Below are 22,904 nucleotides of genomic sequence, written 5' to 3' on the forward strand. Positions count from 1 at the left end.
AGGCAAAAGGAGTATCTTCTCCAATTCATGGTGCATCTGCAGTGGTATAGCTTTATTGTAATCAAAATGGAAAACCACTAACTTGCAGATAAATGACCTAAGATATCGGGTCATGTGAGGCATAAATGAAAATGACAACACCCAGCAAAACTTAGCAAAGATATAAAATTTTGTATTCAGACAAAACATCTGAAAATAATGAAATAATGGGCAAATTGGCATCATGTTTAATTAAGACTAGAACATTAAAATTTGCCAGGGAACAAATTCAGAATAAATCAGCAAAAATAACAGATTACAGTAAAAAAATAAGGAAAATGTAGAGCCAAATTAAACCTATGAGAATAACTATTATAAGGAATCCATAGTGAAGTAGTGGTTCACACCTTTAATCCCAGCACTAGGGAGGCATATACCTTTAATCTCAAAACTTGGGAGGCAGTGGCAGGCACATAAGAATTAAAGTGATTTAAATTTAAAAGCTGCTAGCAAAAGGCAGGCTGAAATTGAAACTGAACGCTGTTGCAGAATATTCCTTTACACTGTGTGAAGACGCATCACTGTGATTGGTTTAATAAAGAGCTGAATGGCCCTTAGCTGGGCAGAAAGAAGTTAGGCAGGACTTACTGGGACAGAGAGGTTTTGAGGAAGAGGAAGGGCAGGGTCACCAGCCAGACAAAGAGGGACAAAAATATTCAAGAGGAGAGGTAAAAGCCAAGAGTCATGTGGCAACAACACGTAGATGAATAAAAGTAAGTTAACATAAGTTATAAGAGTTAGTTACAAACAAGCCTAAGCTATAGGCTGAGCTTTCATAATTAATAATAAGTCTCTATGTTGTTTTTTTTTGTGAGTTGGTGACCCGAGAAAAATCTGGCAACAGAATGTCCTTTGTGATCTAAAAGTAAATACATCTAAACCTTTAGTTTATGTATAAAGATAAAGGGGAATATAGGTATATTTACCCACATATCCTAAGGTATATTTAGTTTCAAAATTTCAAAAAGAATTTCTTTTTAATTTAAAGATAATACTTTTTCTGTTGCCCAAAACCATTTGCCCTAGGACAGATATAACTTGCTGAAAAGTGCACCCCACAGAGTTAGATTTGTGCAGCCTGTTCTTATCAGATTTGGCCAACATTCCATCTTTTCATGTTACCACCTACAATGCCCCAATACCAGGAGAAGCTAGTCATAGATTATTACTGTGGTAGTTTGAAAGAAAATGGCCCCCAAAGAGTGGTACCATTAAGAGTTATGGCTTTGTTGGAGTAGGTGTGGTCTTGTTAGAGAAAATGCATTACTGTGGAGGTGGCCTTAAGGTCTCATATGCTCAAGATACAGTCCAGTGTCTGAGACCATTTCCTGTTCCTTATGATCAAGATTTAGACAGCACTATGTGTGCCTGAACAATGTCATGCTCTCCACCATGATGATAATGGACTGAACCTCTGAACCTCTAGGCAACCACCTCAATTAAATGTTTTCCTTTATGACTGGTGGGGAGGTCATGGTGTCTCTTCACAGAAATAGAAGCCCTAAGTAAGACAGTTATATCACCTTTTATCATTCATTTATTATCAACAAAAGATTAGGATGTTAAGATTCAAGTCTGGGACAAGTGGCTAAGGTGTCTATTTAGCATATCAAAGTTGCCCCAGTTACCTTGTTCTCCCATCATTTCTCAGTCCCTACCTGTTACAGGGTATGGCTAGAATACTCTGCCCTCTACCCTGAACTCTCCAGGCCAGGGACTGGGCTACACTTCCCCTAAAGGATCTTCCCTATATAATTTAGACATTTGGTCACACGCCCCTTTTGAACCTTTGGCTTCCTGGCTGCTCCACCTGGTTCCCCTATTTCCTTTCCCCCAGCACATGACCCAGGTCACTGTGCTAATGTCCACTCTGGTCTCTCCCAGATACCACTGCCTCTGACTATGCTCTCCCACATATTTACAATAAACTTGCTTCTCTACCATTCCTAGGAGCAGTCATGACCTTTCCTGTCTTTTTTATTTTTTTAATTCAAGCATACCCAATGATACAGTTCAAAATTATGAACTTTGCTGTGTTAGTTTATTTACTATGAACATTAAGCATTCATTTAAGCATTAACTAAATGATCAGGGGAAGAGAACATTCTCCATATAATGATTGACTAATGTCTCTGGAAATTTAAACAGCATTGGCTTTGTATTTTAAGTCCTGGTTGTGATTGTTTTGTATTAGAAGTTGGGCTTGCTTTCATTTTTTTCTCCCATGAAAGGACCATTAATATTGAGTTATTCCTGCTATTAAGGGAAAAGGAAAATCATTTCTCACCAAGGAATCTTTAATATTGAGTTATTCCCAGTATGTGTGAGAGGAGCAACAACAACAATGAAAACAAAACAAAAACATTTAAACAAAAATCAAATGAATGTAAAACAAGAAAATTCTAAGTTCTGGACCATCTGAGCTAGCTCATGCTGCAGCAGTGGAGCCCTGCTGGCTTTGGTGGCCCCTGGGCAGAAGGGGGTGACAGGCAGCTCATAGCCTGAGAGCTCTGAGTTCCAGGCAGATCCTGTATGAGTGTAAGTTCCAAACATACATGGCTGAACTAGAAGTCAAAAGGCTCTGTAGTCCATTCTCCCTGCCCTGCCATGATGTGTACAGCAGAAAATTCTCTCTCTATTAAAAAAACCTATTTAACAGGACTTTATTTTCAGAGTCCAGTTCCAGCAGGGTTCAGGTCCAAAACAAGAGGTGTGAAGTTGTTGAGGGAAGGAGACTGACAGGATCTGAGGGTGAATCAGGGTGGCTCCTGCTTTATAACAGAAGGCTACACATTTTATACTCTACAATTGTACAAAGGAGAAAATGGGAATGGGAGGAAGGGGCTTCTGACCTGGGGTGAGCCTTGTGAGCAGGGATTGAGGGAGTTAGCACTGACAAGTTAATAGACACCACAGACTTATGTGAATGGAGTAGTCCCAAGTTTCTCTTTTCAGAGATAAGGAGAATGGCTCCCCTTTTAGCAAGCAGGAACTTTTCTCCAAACCCTTGTGCAAATGGGGGCTTTTGTTTAAATGACTGACCTTGAGAAAAAAAACTTTCTCAGGGGACCAGACATTCCATTATGCAACATAGTTTAGTTCATCCAAATAGGTAAAGCTTAATGTTAGCAAAGACAAAGCTAGACAAATATTAATGTGAACATGAGTAGACCTCAGGAATTTATAAATCTTGATTATCAAATATATCTTATTTATCAAAGAAATCTTATTTTCAAACAGACCTTATTTATCAAGCATATGTTACTCATTTAACTTTTCTAGCAGCTTGGAGTTAACTTTTGTAGGAGTAGGCAGAGTTATCATTCTATATGGTTTCATAGTGGCAGGGAATTTTTCCATTGAATTAGTTTGTTTAAAGAGGCTTCCATTCATCCTCTGCGGAAGCCCTCACAAAGTTTCCCAAAGGAAAAGGCATAATTGAACTCCCATAACACACAGTGAGAATCATTAAAAATGAAAATCAAAAGGTACTAGATAATTGTGATCCACAGTGTTAAACACTGGAACTCTGTTAAGCAGCAGTGGTCACCATGCAGTCCATGACACTTTATTATCTCCCTTTTCATGGACTCTCTTTGCTTTAATTCCCATGCATTCTAAAGTTTGTAGACCTGTAGCTCTGAATATTTTGTTCCTCTGGATCCTAACAAACATTTTAATAATTGTACAAAATGCTTTTTCTTAGATAACTGAAAAGAGCCCACTCTCACTTTAGGGTCACAATCCCTTATCAGTGGGAGGACCCTTAATTTCTATTTAAAGGAATCTATTCTTACCATCTCCAAGGGTCACGTGTGCCACATCGGGCACCAGTTGTGGTGGTCTCAGCGAGATGAGAGTGAAAACCCAGTGAAGATTGACTTCATTTACCTGCATCAGACTTCGGGGAGACTATTAGCAAGTGGATCATTACCAACATATTTGAAACAGAACAATTTGGGAAAAGGTTTCCAGGCAACAATCAGTTCAGTTCCAGGTGCACAATAAAGGTTAAGGTATGATTACATAGAGACTCCTTTACAAAGTACATTTGACCATGAGGGTGGCTTCTATACCTACAAGGCCTAGAGTCTAGTGTGATAACTGACAAAGAGAGCATAGAGGTCAGCAGACCATAGAGTGCATGTGACATCTCCCCTCAAATGCTTAATGGACTAGGGAAGGAAGACTCTGGGATAATCATTCTGGGGAATATTGGTGATGTCTGCCTCTGTAGCAAAAGATGGGTGGGCTCTGCTCCACAGATAGCAAAAAGTTCACCAGGTCATTAACAAAATCCACTCTCAGTCTTCTGGATGGAATGCAGTTATTTGATTAGTATCTCCTCCATTGTGCAGACACTCCTGAATGATTAACTTCCTTGTTCTGTTATTATTTCTCTGGAAGTACAAGGACCTGCATGCCCCCAATATCTAGATATTACATAATCAGCATAAATATGTGACTCCACCCTCTATTTTCCAAGTTCAGGTACAAATGAGTAGCCCTGGGAAACTATATTCCCTGAGCCAGAAATCATACAGTGTGCTGTAGTAGGACAGGCCCTTAGGGTCAAGGAAATTGGCTCAAACCAGTTGCCAAGGAATGTACATAACGTACTTCCTTATGAGCCAACCTGGAGTCTGCCCAAGGGCCTAGCAACAGGCACTGTCAGAGGTCCTGATTGTATGGAGTCTGCCTGAGGGCCTAGCAACAGGCACTGTCAGAGGTATTGATCATGCCAAGCCAATGAGGGATGACCATGCAATGTCACCAGATTGAGATACAACCTGGGTGCTGGGAGGAGGGTATATAAGGCCTTTCCTGTTACTGAGTAAACAAGTCTGCTGTTTACCTTTTATCTGACTCCTAGTGTCTGTGCTGTTGACACCATGCCTTCTCACCTCCTCCCCCCAGGGAGCCCTTAGGACCCAGCAACATCTGGTGCCCAGCATGGTTTTGGCCGTTCTAGCCACCTCCAGCCTACAATGCCATGATCCTCAAAGACCCTTACTAGGAATGGTCCTCTGGAAACATAGGGGACTTTTGGGAGTATTATGGTGATCTGGGCCCCTTCTATAGATACATGAAGCACATTCTGACCTGTACAAGGTCACCTCTAAGTTTTACTAGTCCTTCCAACTCGACCTTAAGGCACAGATGCTGGCATGGAGAACATACAAAGGAGAGACAGATAAGTTTGTCTTCTCCTTTTCTTTAAAGAATACCCAGTTTCTCTGGGCAGATTCTATCTCATTCTAGGAAATGGTTGCAGGATTCACAGGAACTATTGACAATCATTTGCCAAAAGCCAAGATCTTAGCAGTACTACCCACACTTCCAATAAAGATGCAGCCCCATGCAGTCCCCTGCTCCACTCCCATCCCTCATGTCACCCTGGCCTTTTCAGATTCTAATAGAAACAGATATATTGTTCTTATCCAGTGTCCTGGCTCCACAGGTGTTACGTATGTTATCCATAACCCTGGTTCTGTTCAATTGGGTGAGCTATTGGCCCTCCTAAAGTTCTAGTGGGGTGCCAGACCGAGTCTATTAATATATTTTTTCTGACAACCAGTATGCTGTAAAGGCGTTTGCAAGCTGGCCTCTTCTCGACTCAAAGACTCACTGTCCCCCATTGCCAGCACCATACTGCTCATACAAAATGTCCTAAATCAGAAGACTGAGCATTGGTACCTGTCACATATTAGATTTCACTCCAAATTACCCAGAATACTGGCTCAAGGAAATGAGGTTAGAGACACCATCATATTAACAGCCACTGTGGATCTCCTAGAGCAAGCCAGGGCTCTTCATTAGCAGTTCCTATCTGTCTCCACACAATTTTCATAGACTTCTTCCATAATTACCAGTTTCCGAATGTAAACATTTCCCCTTGGGACCACATCAATGTGCAGGGGTTAATTTCTGGGGCTTGTTGCCTAACAACATCTGGCAGATGGATGTCACATATCATACCCCCTTTGGAAATCTTAAATATGTTCATGTGATAATAGATACTTCTTCCTCCTTTGTTTATGCCCTCACCCTTTTTGGAGAAGAGGCTGTCAATGCTATCAAGGCCCTTAAGTCAGCCATGGCAGTTATGGGGTTACTTTGGCACTTAAGATTGACAGTGACCCTGCCAATGCCTCTCAACAATTCAGTGACTTTCTGGGGTCCTGGAAGATTTCCCATACAACTGTCATCCCCTACAATCCACAGGGACAAGCCATTGTGGAGAGAACCAACAGAGCTCTTAAGGAGCTGTTGGCAAGGACTATCTCACCATAGGCTAGGAGATCTTCATCTGGCTTGAACAGAGGTTCTTTTCCTTATGAATTTTCTCACTTTTGATGACAAGGGGATCAGCCCAGCCTACAAGCACTGGGCATCTCTACCAAGAGTCATGCCTCTACCCCTGGTGAGATGGAGAGATCCTATCTCCCTCCAATGGCAGCCGCCATCCCCCCTGGTGACCTGTGGGAGAGGATATGCTGTGTCTTTCCTCAGAGTGCCACTACACCAATATGGGTCCCAGCAAGAGATGTATGCCTGGCCATGGATCAGCCTGCTTACACCAAGGAGGAAATAACCCAGGATGGGTAATGTGTACACTCCCCTTTCTTGCTCTCATTGCCCCTCTAAAAGCTGAAGACTTGTGGACCCTCATTTTTTTCTCATTTTGTATGATGTCTTTTGAGATGAGGCACATTTTTAGTCCACCAGGAGCTAGCTAAATATGTTGAGAGCCCATTGTCAGCTGTTTCTATATCATTCACTACAGCTAACACACAACATTTTACAATTAAATCAAGCAAGGGCAGAGGTAGTGGCCTTTGACTCTATTTTTTTTTAAAAGGTTTGGCATAATAGAAAAAGGCTGATTGCTCCTGGATTCTCACTTATGTATTGATTGGCAGAGTGTTGCTTTTAGTCTGTGTCCTTATTAAGAGTTTCCTACAGCACATCTGGCAACAATGGGCAGCCACTAAGATGACTCTACAGGAGTTAATGGCTCTTAGACATCCAATTCATAGCCCTCCACAGGAGATTATGCATGGCTGGCTTTCTGAAATTCAAAAGGCTACTGCCTGATCCTCCTCACCTGGGGTGATTCCCCAGGGATGGATGCTCTTTGAGGGCATCTTAATGGGTAAGAGCTTGTTTGGCAAGCCAACCTAAGTCAGGCACAGTCCAGTTGCTGAGCCCCTCTGAGATGGGGTCAACAAGGCTGGAGCAAAGAACTCTGACTCCCACTGAGTGCCCACAGAATAAAATAAAAGGGTGGATATGTAGTAGGACAGGCCCATAGGGTCTGAGGAAATTGGTTCAAACCAGTTGCCAAGGCATGCACATAATGTACTTCCTTATGAGCCAATCTGGAGCCTGCCTGAGGGCCTAGCAACAGGTGCTATACAGAGTTCCTGATCGTGCCTAGCTAATGAGAGGAGACCACACAATGTCACCAGATTGCTGTCAGAGCTCCTGATCATTCCCAGTCAGTGAGGGAAAACCACGCCTCATGCCTGGTTATGCCTGTTACAGGCCTAGCCTTTCCATTGTCAAGAGATTTTAAAACCAATCTGTCACTTTCACTTTATTTTTGTCCTTCTTTAAGAAGGTGCCATGTATCTCTGTATTATACTTTGAATTAATCAGTACATTTAATTAGCTGAGCATGAGATTTAAAAGTGCTTCCAATTATGCTTAAAATATCCAAATAATCTATATTCACCCAGTCTTCTGAATAAAGAAAGGGAAGAGGCCTTGCTTTTTTCATATTTAAAATCAAGATCTAGTGAGCTATTGCCCTTCTGCTCCACAGAATGTTTCTGTTCTCTCTGAGCTCACCTTAACAACTGTTCATGCTTTTAACCCAGAACCATTTTTGGGTTCCCAAGCTTCTACTGTGACACAAAGGCATGAGTCTACTGCTCTTTCTACAATGTGTATTTCTACAATGTGTTTGTAGATTACAAACAGTGGTAATGCTAACATATCTAAAATTTTTACCTCTTTTTATAAAATTATAAATTGTTTTGTAAGCTTCAGGGCGTTGACTTTGATCCATCTCTCACAGGTTAAAGGGACTCCAGATATCCTGTCAACCAACAGCCTGTTTCCCCACCTGACTATTCCTGAGGTTAGGATCTTCTCCTTTACTAGTCTTGGGACTCCCCTCCCAGAACAACCAGTATCATGGGAATAAAAGTTTCAGATGCACACCTAAGAAAAAAATTTCCCACTAAACTCCTCAACTTTATATATAAACCCCTAATATATATCTCTTCCAGCAGATTTCCAAGCAACAGACTGCTCTAACTGCTGCCTACATATATGTAGCCACAGATGGCACTACAGTGCCTGGACAATGTGTGAAACAGCCTGCTCCTCACAGATTCAGCCAACAACTGAATTCAAACCAGCTTTAGGTCCCCACCTACAATAACCCTATGCCAGGAGGAGGTGCTCGTAAATGATAACTGTGGTGATTTGAAAGAAAATGGCCCCCAAGGGAGTGGCACTATTTGGAGGTATTGCTTTGTTGAAGTAGGTATGGTCTTATTGGAAGAAGTGTGTAACTGTGGAAGCAGGCGTGAGGTCTCATATATACTCAAGATACAGCCCAGTGTCTGAGACCATTTCCTATTGCCTTCTGGTCAGTTTTCAGCCAGCACCATACTGCCATGCTCCCCACCATGATGATAGTGGACTGAATCTCTGAAGTGTAGGCAACCACCTCAATTAAATGTTTACCTTTATGAGAGGTGCTATGGTCATGGTGTCTCTTTAAAGAAATAGAAACCCTTACTAAGACCATTACTTCACCCCTTATTCATTATCAACAAAAGGATGGGATGTTAAGTTTCAAGTCTGGGGCAAATGGCTAAGGTGCACATTTAGCATACCAAGTCTGGACTTAGCCACCATTTTCTCCCAGAATCCCTCAGTTCCTACCTGTTACAGGGAATGGCTGGCATACTGAACCCTCTACCCTAAACTCCCCTGCCCAGGGACTGGGCTATCCTTACCCCAGAGGCTCTTCCATATGTAGTTTAGACATTTGGGTCTCCTGCCCCTCTTGTATCTTTGGCCTCCTGACTGCTTCACCTGGTTCCCATCTCTTCCGTTCCCTTCCCATTCTCCCCACATGACCCAGCTCAGTCTGGTCTTGTCCACTCTGGACTCCCCCAGATATCCCTCCCTCTGACTATGCTCTCCCACACATCTACAAAAACTTCTTCCTCCACCACACTTAGGAGCACTCATGTCCTTTACTTTTCTTTTTATGTCTTTTTTTTTTATTCAAGCACACCCAATGATACAGTTTAAAATTATGAAATTTGCTCCATTAGTTTATTTACCATGAAAATCAAGCATTCATTTAAGCATTAACTAAAGGATCAGGGAAAGAGTTCTGAGTTCCAGTCAGATCCTGAGAGAGGACAAATCCCAAAGGTCCGTGGCTGGCCAGGAAGCCTAAAGGGTCTGGAGTCCATTCGGCCTTCGTGACCAAGATGTGTTCAGCAGAAAATTCTCTCTCTCCACTTTTTAAAAACCATTCAACAGGGACTTTATTGCCAGAGGTTCAGTCCAAAAGTGGAGGTATGGAGTTGTTGAGGGCAGGAGACTGACAGGATCTGAGAGGGAATCTGAACAGCTGCTGCTTTATTAAAGAAGGCTACACTTTTATACTCTACAATTGCACAAAGGAGTAAATGGGAATGGGAGGAAGGGGGCTTGTGTGCTGGGTTGGGGCTTGTGAGCAGGGATTGAGGGAGCTAGCATGGACCATGAGGAGTTAATAGACACCACAGTCATGTGTTAATGGCAGCTAGTTCCTCTTGCCAGAGATAAGGAGAATGGCTCCCTCTATAGCAAGCAGGAACTTTCTCCCAGCCCTTGTGGAAATGTCAGCTTTTGTTTAAATGTCTGATCTTGGGAAAAGGACTTTTTTGGGGGGGAACCAGACCCTCTATTATAGAATATTACTTAGTTTATCCAAATAGCTAATTCTTAAAGTTAGCAAAAAAAAAAAAAAGCTAGATAAATATTACTGTGAATCAACAGACGTTAGCTATTTATAAATCTTGATTATCAAATATACATTATTTATCAGAAAATCTTCTTTGTCAAATAAATCTTATTTATCAAGCATATGTTACTCATCTAACTTTCCTAGCAGCTTGATGTTAACTTGAGTAGGCAGAGTTATCATGGTATATGTGGCAGGGATTTTTTTCCAAAAATTATTTTGTTTAAAGACGCTCACATTGTATACATCTTCATTCTCTACTGATGCCCACCCAGAATTTCCCAAAGAAAAAAGCATAAGGGAACTCCCATAACACACAGTGAGAATTATTAAAAATGAAAACCAAAAGGTGCTGGAGAACTGTGATCCACAATGTCAAAAGGCTAGAAAATTGTCAAGCAGCAGTGGTCACTGTGCAGTCCATGCAACATTATTATCCCCCTTTTCATGGGTTCTCCTTTCTTTGGTTCCTATGCATTCTAAAATTTGTAGACCTGGAGCTCTGAATATTTTGTTCCTTGGATCTGAATAAGTATTTCAATTATTGTACAACATGCTTTGTCTCAGATAACTGAGGAGAGCCCATATTTATTTTAGTCCCACTCTCAGTTTAAGGTCACAACTGCTTATCAGTGAAAGGACCCCTTATTTTTAGTTATGGTAAACTCTTCTTAACTTCTCCAAGGGTCATGTTCCCCACATAGGGCACCAGTTTTGGGGGTCCCTGCAGGATGAGACTGAATACCCAGTTCAGATTGACTTCATCAATGTGGATCAGAATTTGGGGAGAGGAAGATCAATGTCAGTATATTTAAAACACAGTACAATATGGGAAAAGGTTTCCAGTCAACAATCAATCCACTTCCAGGTGCACAATAAAGGTTAAGGTGTGATTACATAGAGACTCCTTTACAAAGTACATGTGACCATGAGGGTGGCTTCTATACCTAAAAGGCCTAGAATCTAGTGTGATAACTGACCAAGAGAGTTTAGAGGTCAGCAGGCAATAGAGTACATGTGACATCTTCCCACAAATGCTTAGTAGACTAGGGAAGGAAGACTCTGGGATAATCATTCTGGGGAAGAGTGGTGAGGTCTGCTTCTAGAGCAAAAGATGGGTGAGGTCTGCCTCACAAATAGCAAATAATCACCAGGTCATTAACAAAATCTACTCTCAGCCTTCTGGATGGAATGAACTTATTTGATTTGTATCTTCTCCATTGAGAAGACACCCCTGGATGATTAACTCCCTGGTTCTGTTACTACTTCTCCATGTACAAGTACCACTGTGCCCCCAACATCCCATACATTTCACAATCAACATAAGCATGTGTTCCACCTACTATTTTCCAAGTTCAGGTACAAATGAGTAGCCCTGGAAAACTAGGTTACTGAGCCAGAAATCATACTGTGAGCCAAACTGAACATGCCAGTCAAGTGTTAGTGTGGCTTTAAAGAATCCTCAGCGGAAGGCCTGCAGGCAGGACACAGGATAAAATTCCTCCACAGAGCAGTGGAGCACAGCAGTAAAGCAGCTGGACAGGGATTCTTCATGCCATCGGCACTGCTGTTGGCTGCTGCTTCAGCACTGTCACAGATTCCAGACAGGGGTGTCAAAAAGTGGACAGTGGACTGGGGGGCAAAGGCCAGGGTGCCATAGTCCCATGTGGACTCCAGGACAAAGACTGACACTAATGGTCCCAAAAGCTGGGGTGGCGGAGGCTGCATGTGCTTTGTTATTTGCTCTTTTGAGATAGGGTTAACTAAATCTCACAGTGGTCTCTCTGCAACAGTGTCCTCAGTTCATAGTCCAATTACATGCCACACCTAGCTTATGTTTATTTCATTAGTAAATGTGCAGATTTAATAGAAGTCAGGCATGGGGCAGGCCTTTAATCTTAGCACTCTGCAGCAGAGGCAAACTTATCTTTATGTTTTTTAGGCTAGCCTGGTCTGCATAGTGAGTTGCTGTCCAGCCAGGGCTGCAGAATGAGACCCTGACAAAGAAAATGAAACAATAGGAGCATGATGTAAAAATAAGTATTCTTAGTTTGGTTTACTTATTTTCACTAATGATGCCAAATTGAGAGGAAAACAAATCTGTAGACTTATATGGCAAGTAGGTAGTAAAATATGTATAATTTATTCATCAGAATATTGAGGTTCTATAGTAAATATGGAGTGATTAAGTAAAAAGCTCATTCTGAACCATAGGGTTTACTACTCTAAATCCTGTATTTACATTGATGGGCCTTTTAAACAGAATTAACAGTTTAAGAGAGTGCATGTTAGTCAGTAGTTTCATAAATTAAACTTTGTTTTTACGAAACTGAAAATCATAACACGTTTTTCCACAGCTCGCCTGATGTATGGCTAGCCCAGAAAGTGGCAGGTTTCCTTTGTCCTTTCTCAGTTTCTTAGCATACCTCACTAATGCCCCAGAAAAGAGTCCTACTGAGTGCAGGAATAGTTCAGGGAAGATTTTGCTGTCCAGCCCCAAGTTCTGCAGCAATGCCAATTTCAGGTCAGGGGCCGCTTTGTGCCTGGAGTGGAAGCCAGGGATGCTAATTCACAGCATTCTGTCCCTAAGGGAGCTGTTTAGATCACTCAGGCCTCAGTAGCCAATCAATACCTCGAGATGGACTGCCAGCCAGAATGGGGAGGGCACTTCCGGTCCTCCATGGGGCTTGGTCTCCTACAGCTGCTGAGGTAGAGTCTCGTGTTTCCCTAATCCGCTGCCTGGAGTCTCGAAGAGAACGTGTGAGCGCGGAGTCCACCATGGTGAGTGAGGGGCCCCTGTCCCCACGGGGAGGAGCCGCGGGAGCCGGTGTGGGGTCCCCCAGGGCTGTGGAAATGGCGTCATGACGCAGTGTCCGGAGTGATTCCCTTTGGTCCCCTGAGGTCCCTGCAACTCCCAGGCAGAAGCAGGACCTCTGAGTGATTTAGCGCTGCGGTTTGCGCCTGCATAGAGCATGGGGGTGTGTGAGAGCATGGCGGGGTGTGAGCCTTTGTGTGGAACCATCCTCCTTACCATGCAGGGCCCGCACATGCGCTGTTTTTTACTGTTGTCAGGGAAGGCAGATTTGCTAACTCACAGAGCCCTGATCTCTCTAGTGTCTTCTAGAAGTTCTGCACTTGGCACTGAACATTCAGGTGTGGGATCCGTCTGCAGTTAATTCTGTGCAGGGCATAAAGTCTGTGTCATAAACCCATTTGCTTGTAGATGCCAGGGTAGTCCGTTCTCATATGTCAGTAAGGCCATCCTTCTTGGGTTTCCTGGCCTCCTGTCACATTTGACTCTATATTTATTGTGTTTTTCTTTCTAAGTTTGCGCTCATGATCAGTTTATCTCTTTATTTTCCAGACAGTACAGTTTTTTTTTAATTTTATTTTATTTTGTTTATTTCTGACATAGGGTTTCTCTGTGTAGCCCTGGCTGTCCTGGATTTCACCCTGTAGACCAGGCTGGCCTCGAACTCCCAAGTGCTTTGTTTAAAGGCGTGTGCTGCCACCACTGCCCAGTTCAGTACAGTCTTTATTACAGTTTCATTCAAAGTTAGAAGTCAGATGGTGTCACAGTGTGTACTATTTATTCAATCATGTGGTGATCATTTTTTCATTCATGATGACCTTTTCTCATGACATTTCTGTTGTTTGTAGCATAAATTGTTAGAGTTTTTAATTGGAATTTTGCTGTATCCATAGCTCAAATTCTGTATTATCGTAATATTATTGACATAATAGTCACATGGTTGCTTTCTATTCAAAGTTAGTCCAGCTCCCTGCGAAGGAAGCCCATCCTCCATCAGGCAGCCCATCCTCCATCAAGCACAGTTGCCAGTGGGGTCCACACCTCTCCTAGGTTAAAGGTGTGCTGTTATACCCTTTTCTTAAAAAGACTCTTTAATTAGGTTTGCATGAATATAGGAGGAGATGATTCCTATGGCCTAGGCATGTAGGCCCACACAGACAAGGAACAGAGGAAAGAATTCCATGACCCCAACCAGAGACAGATGAGTCTATCCATAAATTTCACCAACTGGTTATAACTGTTGAAGCCTATTGTTGTCATCCAGATCTTTCACTCTCTCCTCAGTCCCCAAACACAAGATCTTGCTTGGCCCCATTTTCTCCCAATTGAGTCTGGTCTGGGCTGTGATCATACAAGATTAGTGACTCTCCATGTTTGCTGAACTTAAGACTTCAGGGTTTAATTTGTTAAAATAGTCAAATCAGTGGTGTTGGTCTATGCTTTTAAACCCAGAACTTGAGAAGCAGAGGCCAGCCTGGTCTATAGTGTGAGTTCCAGACCTGCCAGGGCTACACAGAGAAACTCTGTCGGGGAAAAATGAAAAAAATATGAAAGTTAAATAAAATTTAAAACTTTTGTAGCCTTGTGTGGTACACCTACTCAGTTAGAAATGCAGCTTCCAGATGGCATCATCTACAGCAGTCACACTTCAGCACACCAAGAGACTGACTGCCTTCTATGTTTCCACCAGACCTGATCCAAGGTTTCCGAGGTTCTCTAAGAGAATTGGGTAAGGAGGGAAACAAGGGATAATTCAAAGAACACAGAGAAAAGATATGGACTTAAACCTAGATTTGGAGGCCTTGAATTGTTTAATTTTTTTTTTTTATAAGTAATCTTTTTTTTTTTTTTTTTGGTTTTTCGAGACAGGGTTTCTCTGTGTAGCTTTGCGCCTTTCCTGGATCTCGCTCTGTAGACCAGGCTGGCCTCGAACTCACAGAGATCCGCCTGCCTCTGCCTCCCGAGTGCTGGGATTAAAGGCCACCGCCCGGCCGTGTTTAATATTTTTTGTAGATGGGGCAGGGAAGATTTTATTAAGGAAGACTAATCCAGTGAGAGGATTTGGCCCTCCTTATGTGGAGGAAATAATTTTTGCCTTCTCTGTCTTTCCCTTTCCCTTTCTTTCTGTATCTTTCTCTCTTTCCCTCTTTCTCTATCTCATTCTTTGTCACCCTTAATATCTTTCACTCCTTTACTTTAGAGCTCTTTCTTCTGAGGTTGTATTCCTGTCATAGTTTATATTTGCTCACAGCATCAGGCTCTGTGGGTTTCCCCTTCATGATCTTGACCTTTGCTCATATAATCCCTCCTCCCTCTATTCAGCTGCATTCCAGGAGCTCAGCCCAGTGCTTGGCTGTGGGTCTTAGCATCTACTTAGTTACTGTATGAAGGTTCTATGATAACAATTAGCATAGTCACCAATCTGATTACAAGGTAAGGATAGTTCAGGTTCACTCTCCACTATTACTTGGAGTCTTAGCTGGGATCATCCTTGTGGATTCCTAGGAATTTCCCTAGCACCAGGTTTCTCCATAATACCATAATTGCTCCCTCTATGAAGATAACTCATTGCTCTCTCTCTCTCTCTCTCTCTCTCTCTCTCTCTCTCTCTCTCTCTCTCTCTCTCTCTCTATCCCTCCCTCAGGTCAACCATCACCATGCCCTCATGTTCACACCACCTATTTCCCTCCCTCCCCCTCCCCCACACTTGCAATTTACCCAGAAGATCATGTCTATTTCCCCTTCTCAGGGCTTTCCATTTCCATGCGTCTCTCTTAGGGTCCTCCTTGTTACCTAGCTTCTCTGGGGTTGTGGATTGGAGCCTGGTTATCCTTTGCTTTTCATCTACTATCCTCTTATGAGTGAGTATATACTGTGTTTGTGTTTCTGGATCTGGATTACCTCACTCCGGATGATTTTTTTTCTAGTTCTATCCATTTGCCTGCAAATTTCATGATGTCATTGTTTTTTTACAGCTAAGTAATACTTAATTGTGTAAATGTACCACATTTTCTTTATCCATTGTTTGGTTGAGGGGCATCTAGGTTCGTTGTTTCCAGGTTCTAGCTATTATGAATAATGCTGCTCTGAACATAGTTGAGCAAGTATCCCTGTGGCATGATTAATCATCTCTTGGGGTAAATGCCCAAGAGTGGTATTGCTGGACCTTGAGGTAGATTGATTCCCAATTTTCTGGGAAGTCAACATACTGATTTCCAAAGTGGCTGTACAAGTTTACACTCTCACTAACAGTAGAGGAGTGTTCCACTTGCTCCACATCCTCTCCATCATAAGCTGTCATTAGTGTTTTTGATCTTAGCCATTCTGACAAGTATAAGATGGTATCTCAGATTCGTTTTGATTTGCATTTTCCTGATTACTAAGGAAGTTGAGCAATTTCTTAAATATCTTTCAGCCATTTGAGATTCTTCTGTTGAGAATTCTCTGTTTAGATCTGTAGCCCATTTTTTAATTTCTAGTTTGATTTCTAGATTCTTGAGTTCTTTATATGTTTTGGAGATTAGTCCTCTTTCAGATATTGGGGTGGTAAGGATCTTCTCCCATTCTGTAGGCTGCCATTTTGTCTTACTGACCATGTCCTTTGCCTTACAGAAGCTTCTCAGTTTATTAATTGTTGCTCTCAGTGTCTGTGCTACCGTTTTATATTTAGGAAGTGGTCTTCTGTGCTAATGCTTTCAAGGCTACTTCCCACTTTCTCTTCTATCAGGTTCAGTGTAACTGGATTTATGTTGAGGTCTTTGATCTCCTTGAACTTGAGTTTTGTACATGATGATAGATATGGATCTATTTGCAATCTTCTACATGTGGACGTCTAGTTATGCCAGCACCATTTGTTGAAGATGCTTTTTTTCCCCCCACTGTACAGTTTTTGCTTCTTTGTCAAAAATCTGGTGTTCATAGGTGTGTGGATTAATTTCAGGATCTTCAGTTCAATTCCATTGATCCACATATCTGTTTTTATGCCATTTCCAAGCTGTTTTTATTACTATAGCTCTATAGTAGAGCTTGAAGTAAGGGATGGTGATACCTCCAGAAGTTCCTTTATTGAATAGGATTGTTTTGGCTATCCTGGGTTTTTTGTTTTTCCATATGAAGTTGAATATTGTTCTTTCAAGGTCTGTGAAGAATTGTGTTGGGATTTTGATGGGGATTGCATTGAATCTGTAGTTTGCTTTTGGTAAGGTTGCCGTTTTTTAACTATGTTGATCCCACCTGTCCAAAAGCATGGGAGATCTTTTCATTTTCTGATATCGTCTTCAATTTCTTTCTTCAAAGGCTTAAAGTTCTTATCTTATAGGTCTGTTGTTTAGAGTTATGATATTTTATGTTATTTGTGACTATTGTAAAGGGTGATGTTTCTCTGATTTCTTTCTCAGCCCTTTTATCATTTGTATATAGGAGGGCTACTGATTTTTTTGAGTTAATCTTATATCCTGCCACATTACTGAAGGAATTTATCAGCTGTAGGAGTACCCTGGTAGAATTTTTGGGGTCATTTATATATACTATCATATCATCTGCAAATAGCAAAAGTTTGACTTCTTTTCCAATATGTATCCACTTGATCTCCTTTTGTTGTCTTATTGCTCTAGCTAGAACTTCAAGTACTATGTTGAATAGATGTGGAGAGAGTGGGCAGCCTTGTCTTGTTCCTAATTTTAGTGGAATCACTTAGAGTTTTTCTCCATTTAATTTGATGTTGGCTGTCGGCTTGCTGTATATTGCCTTTATTATGTTAGATATGTTCCTTGTATTTCTGATCTCTCCAAGACCTTTATCATGAAGGAGTGTTAAATTTTGTTTAAGGCTTTTTTAGCGTCTAATGAGATAATCATGTCGTTTTTTTCTTTCAGTTTGTTTATATGGTAGATATAATTGACAGATTTTCAATATGTTGAAACATTCCTGCATCTCTGGGATGAAACTTACTTGATCATGGTGGATAATTTTTTTGATGTGTTCTTGGATTTGCTTTGCCAGTATTTTATTGAGTATTTTTGCACCAATGTTTGTGAGGGAGATTGGTCTGTAATTCTCTTTCTTTGTTGCATCTTTGTGTGGTTTGGGTATCAGGGTAACTGTAGCCTTGTAAAAAGAGTTTGGCTATGTTCCTTCTGTTTCTATGTTGTTGAACAATTTGAGGAGTATTGGTATTAGCTCTTCTTTGAAATTCTGGTAAAATTCTGTGCTGAAACCATTTGGCCCTGGGCTTTTTTTGGTTGGGAGACTTTTGATGACTGCTTCTATTTCCTTAGGGGTTGTAGGTCTATTTAAATTGTTTATCTGGTCTTGATTTAATTTTGGTATGTGGTACCTATCCAGGAAATTGTCCATTTCTTTCAGATTTTTCCAATTTTTTGGACTACAGGTGTTTTAAGTATGACCTAATGATTCTCTGTATTTCCTCATTGTCTGTTGTTATGTTTCCCTTTTCACTTCTGATTTTGTTAATTTGGATATTCTCTCTGTACCTTTTGGTTAATTGCATAAGGGTTTGTCTATCTTGTTGATTTTCTCAAAGAACCAACTCTGTTTCACTGATTATTTGTGTTGTTCTTTTTATTTCTATTTTACTGGTTTCAGCCCTCAATTTGATTTATTTCCTATCATCTATTTTTCCTGGGTGAGTTTGTTTCTTTTTGTTCTAGAGCTTTCAGGTGTGCTCTTAAGTCACTAGTGTGAGATTTCTCCAACTTCGTAGGCACTTAGTGCTATGAACTTTCCTCTTGGCACTGCTTTCATATTATCCCATAAGTTTGGGTTTGTTGCACATTCATTTTTATTGAATTCTAGGAAGTCTTTAATTTCTTTCTTTTTCTTCCTTGACCCAATGGTGATTCGGTTGAGTGTTGTTCAGTTTCCATGATTTTGTTGGCTTTCTGTAATTTGCATTGTTGTTAAATTCTAACTTTAGGTCATGATGATCTGATAAGATACAGGGGCTATTCCAATTTTTTTTGTATCTATTCAGGTTTGCTTTGTGACTGAGTATGTGATCAGTTTTAGAGAAGGTTCCATGAGGTGCTGGGAAGAAGGTATATTCTTTTGTGTTTGTGTGAAATGTTCTATAGATGTCCGTTAAGTCCATTTGATTCATAACATCTGTTAATTCCCTTATTTCTCTGTTAAGTTTCTGTCTGGCAGACCTGCCCATTGATGAGAGTGGGGTGTTGAAGTCTCCCACTGTTAATGTGTGGGATTTGATGTTCGATTTAAGCTTTACTAATGTTTCTTTAACAAATGTGGATCCCCTTGTATTTGTGGCATAAATGTTCAGAATTGAGACTTCATCTTGATGGATTTTTCCTGTGATTAATATGAAATGTTCTTCTCCATATCTTTTGATTAACTTAAGTTTGAAGTCTATTAGGTTAGATATTAGGATGGCCACACCCACTTGTTTCTTAGGTCCATTTGATTGGAAAATTTTCCCAATCCTTTACTCTGAGGTAATGTTTGTCTTTGAAGTTGAGGTATGTTTCTTGTATGCAGCAGAAGGATGGATCCTATTTTTATACCAATTCTGTTAGCCTGTGTCTTTTTATAGGTGAACTGAGTCCATTGATATTAAGAAATATTAATGACAGTGGCTGTTAATTCTTGTTATTTTTTGTTTTTGTTGTTGTTGGTGGTGGTGGTGGTGGTGGTGTGTGTGTGTGTGTGTGTTTTTGTGTGTGTGTGTGTGTGTGTGTGTTTTCTTTGAGATTTGCTGGTGTGAGGTTATCTATTACCTGTGTTTTTGTGGGTACAGCTAACTTCTTTGGGTTGGAGTTTTCCTTCTAGTACTTTCTATAGGGCTATATTTGTGGATAGATATTGTTTAAATTTGGTTTTGTCATAGAATATCTTATTTTCTACATCTATGGTGATTGGAAGTTTTGCTGGGTATAGTAGTCTGGGGTGGCATCCATGGTCTCTTAGTGTCTGCAAAATATCTATCCAGGACCTTCTGGCTTTCAGAGTCTGTATGCACAATGATGTTTTCAATCTATATGTAAAGCTGTGGCTATTAATTGAGAGAATTTAGGCTATGAAAGCCAAGCCATTGTTGGACCCCCGTTGCTAGGTGGAACCCAAATCGTATGACCAGTTCCTGGAGGAGCTTTTTCCACTTGAGTTGTTTTAGTTCCCACTTGAGTTGTTTTAATTCCTACTTGATTTGTTTTAGTCTGGTTAGGAAACACTTTTGCTAACCAGGAAGGTGTATCTATGAAAACTAGCAAGTACTGTTATCCTCCCTGGGCAGGGCGGATCTTGGTGAAGTCATTTTCCCCAGACTTCTTGGGGGTCTTGCTCTGTTATTTGGATGCTTTTCTGGGTAAGGGCTCTCAATTTTGGACTCACTTGAGCACAAACCTGGCATCTGGCTGAGACATCCCTTGCTAGGGTATACTAGTCTAGATATACTAGATTTTCGTCTGCTTCAACTCTGAAAGTTTTGTGAACACCACATGAGTAGTCTGGTGAAGGTTAGTTACCAGCAGTCCTGTCAGTTGTTTTTGGGAGAATGAATCTTCCCTTGGGTGTCCTCCATTATCCTGTGGTTTCAAACTGTCCATTTTTTTTCCTTTTAACCACCAAGTTTCAGGGTCATGGTATGCCATCAGAATATCATTTGGCTTCCCTGGGTTTAGCCAGATTATCAGTAAGCCCTATGGTTCCAGAATATCAATAGGTCCCACTGGTTTTAGACAGAATATCCATGGGCCCTCTGGTTTGGTGGGCTGCCAGGTTAGAAGCCCAGCAGTGGAGAACAGCAATTTGTAGGGGAAGCCAAATGGCCCTCTAGGAGGGCCAAGGTATTTTAATGTCCTTTTTCCTATTGGTGAGAAGCTCTCTTTCTCTGCAGATCATAGCATGGACATGCCTGACAAAAAAGCATAGTGACTGCCCATGTGTATGGTGGAGGACTTTCCTTTTCTCCACCTGAGACCCTTGATCAGATTAATCAGTTTCTCTCAGTGTGCTGTGGTACCTGGTGTGGGTCCATATTTTTTCAGTTAATGGAACTGCTACAGCTCCCATGTACTTGGTTTCATCTTTCATCTCTTGACAGTCATGGACAATCTCCTGTGCCATCATACAAGAGGGTAGCCTCAACCATGTCATGGTATACTGTGAGTATTAGATCTTGACCCAAAGTTAAATTGTTTTCTTTCTTTAAACTAGTGCCATTGCTTTTAGACAGATAGGCCAACCTGTGGCTACAGAGTCCTATCATTTGGACAGGTATATCATAGGACATTTACATGGCCCCAAAATTTGGCTTAAAAACCCTTTCATTTTGTGTTCTGTGGACAAACAGGTGAAAATTTTTTGTGATATCTGGAAATTCTGTGGCTGGAGTGGAAATCATAGCTGTGTTTAAAGCCTTAAATGGCTTTTGTTCAGTCTCAGTCCATATTAGGGGCTCAGGGCCCCATTCGTGCTGTTGTATATTTTTATTGCCATTTCCAGAGACATTAGTATCCAGAGACAGCAATACCCAGCTGCACTTAGAAACTCTTAAACCCATCTCTTAGTTTTTGGAGTTGGGATCTGAAGGATGGCAGCAATGTTATTCTGAGACAGCTCCTTTTGTCTCCCTTCAGCTGGGAGCCAAGATAGGTAGGCTTCCACAAAGTTGGGCTTTCTTAGCCAATAGTTTATAGCCAAAAGTCTGTAAACTTCCGGGGTCATTTTATAATTTATAAACTCAGTGGTTCTTTTATAATCTGTTTTCTCAGGAAACCTGTGAAGGAAGGGCAGGAACTCTACATTTAATGTCTTTGACTCCTGGGGCAACCTGGTCCAGGTTAGTTGCCTACTGAAACCCCCCACTGGGTCTGTCCATTTAAAAGCAAAGGTGGTTGACTCACCACTGTCAGTGGGAGGCTGAAGAATGCATCTTTCATGTCCGGACAGTGTACACCTGTTTCTCTGGAAAAACCAGACTCATGAGAATTAGAGGCCCCAGGTTTCTTCATAGGCAGGAGAGGCATATTCCAGGGTGACTGGCAAGGCAGCAGGATGCCTGTCTCATCAAGCCAGGCAATATGAACTTAATTTTCCTCTTTTTTCCCAAGGTCATTTGGTATTATTTATCTTTTGATTGGAGGCATAATTTTCATATATTCTTCTGACAGAGGGTAAGATACCAAAATTTTGCTGTGTATTTGTAGGTCTCATTATCAGAGAAGGTGAAGGTGGCTTTCAGTTTATGCAGAAGTTCTTGTCCCAATCAGTTTTTTTTTTCTTGTTAACAAACACCTTTTGAACTACCTCCAGCAACTGGGACCTAGTTTTACCTTTAATTTTTTAAAACATTTTTCTAATACCATGTGTGACTGGGTGACAAAAAAATCTTTTTAGCTACTATCTTTAATCTTTCTAAAAAGTACTTAGTGAAATTCCTTAAAGTACCCTTGGTCAGTGTTAGGGTACAGGCCCATAGGAACAGAAGGGAATATCTGTTCTTTCCAGGTTTTGTTTCCTGGCAGCAATTCCCTAACCCAGCCCAGGGGCAGTATTTTTACTTTTTGCAAAGAGAAGTACGGGTTTTTCAGATCACTGGTTGAAAAAGAGACAAATTATGAAAGAAGTGGAATTTTGTTTTCTTTATGACTCAGCCCAAGAGAACTTTTCTCTTTCCCTGGAACTGCTTAGACCAGGCACAAAGTGGAGGAAATGTTCACCAGGAGAACCTATTTCCCTCAACTTTGTGTGCATTCATCTTAGATGGCCATGGGCCACTCCCTCTTCCTCACAGGGCCCAACACTTAATGTAAGCAGTAGTCAAGTACAATACAAGCTTCAGCCACGTTGTTCTGGCTTTAGAATCAAAGTTAGAAGAAAGGGTTTATGGAATCTCCCTCCATTTCTAAGGAAAGCTGCTGAGGCCAGGCATGTTTCAGGGGTGCCTTGGTCCACTGTTTCCTTAGTATGCCTCTTTCCCGATTTTGGGATGGTAGTATATATATGCTGTGCCATTGTATGTTAGAAGTATGTGATCTA

At 41.3% G+C, this 22,904-nt stretch overlaps 1 protein-coding gene across 5 annotated transcripts in view; it reads left to right on the top strand.

The window, feature by feature from the left end:
• LOC128115847 (zinc finger protein OZF-like) overlaps positions 1-22,904 on the top strand; it is a 59,172-nt gene that overhangs the window by 16,959 nt on the left and 19,309 nt on the right. The window contains exons 1-3 of one of the 5 annotated variants that reach the window (XM_052746949.1): positions 12,746-12,859; positions 20,968-21,028; positions 21,638-21,705. The exons of 1 other annotated variant lie outside the window; for it this stretch is intronic. Coding sequence is in view for 2 of the 4 variants with exons in the window: in XM_052746946.1 (XP_052602906.1) it covers positions 12,734-12,859 (126 nt within the window). In the remaining 2 variants the exon portion in view is untranslated. Of the gene's footprint in view, positions 1-12,606; positions 12,860-20,967; positions 21,029-21,637; positions 21,706-22,904 lie in introns of those variants that run through there. 3 more of the 5 variants (XM_052746950.1, XM_052746946.1, XM_052746947.1) reach the window with 3 other exon arrangements.

Source organism: Peromyscus californicus, unplaced genomic scaffold (genome assembly GCF_007827085.1).
Source record: "Peromyscus californicus insignis strain IS unplaced genomic scaffold, ASM782708v3 Scaffold_1__1_contigs__length_55948999, whole genome shotgun sequence".
In the NCBI taxonomy this organism is placed as follows: Eukaryota; Metazoa; Chordata; class Mammalia; order Rodentia; family Cricetidae; genus Peromyscus; species Peromyscus californicus.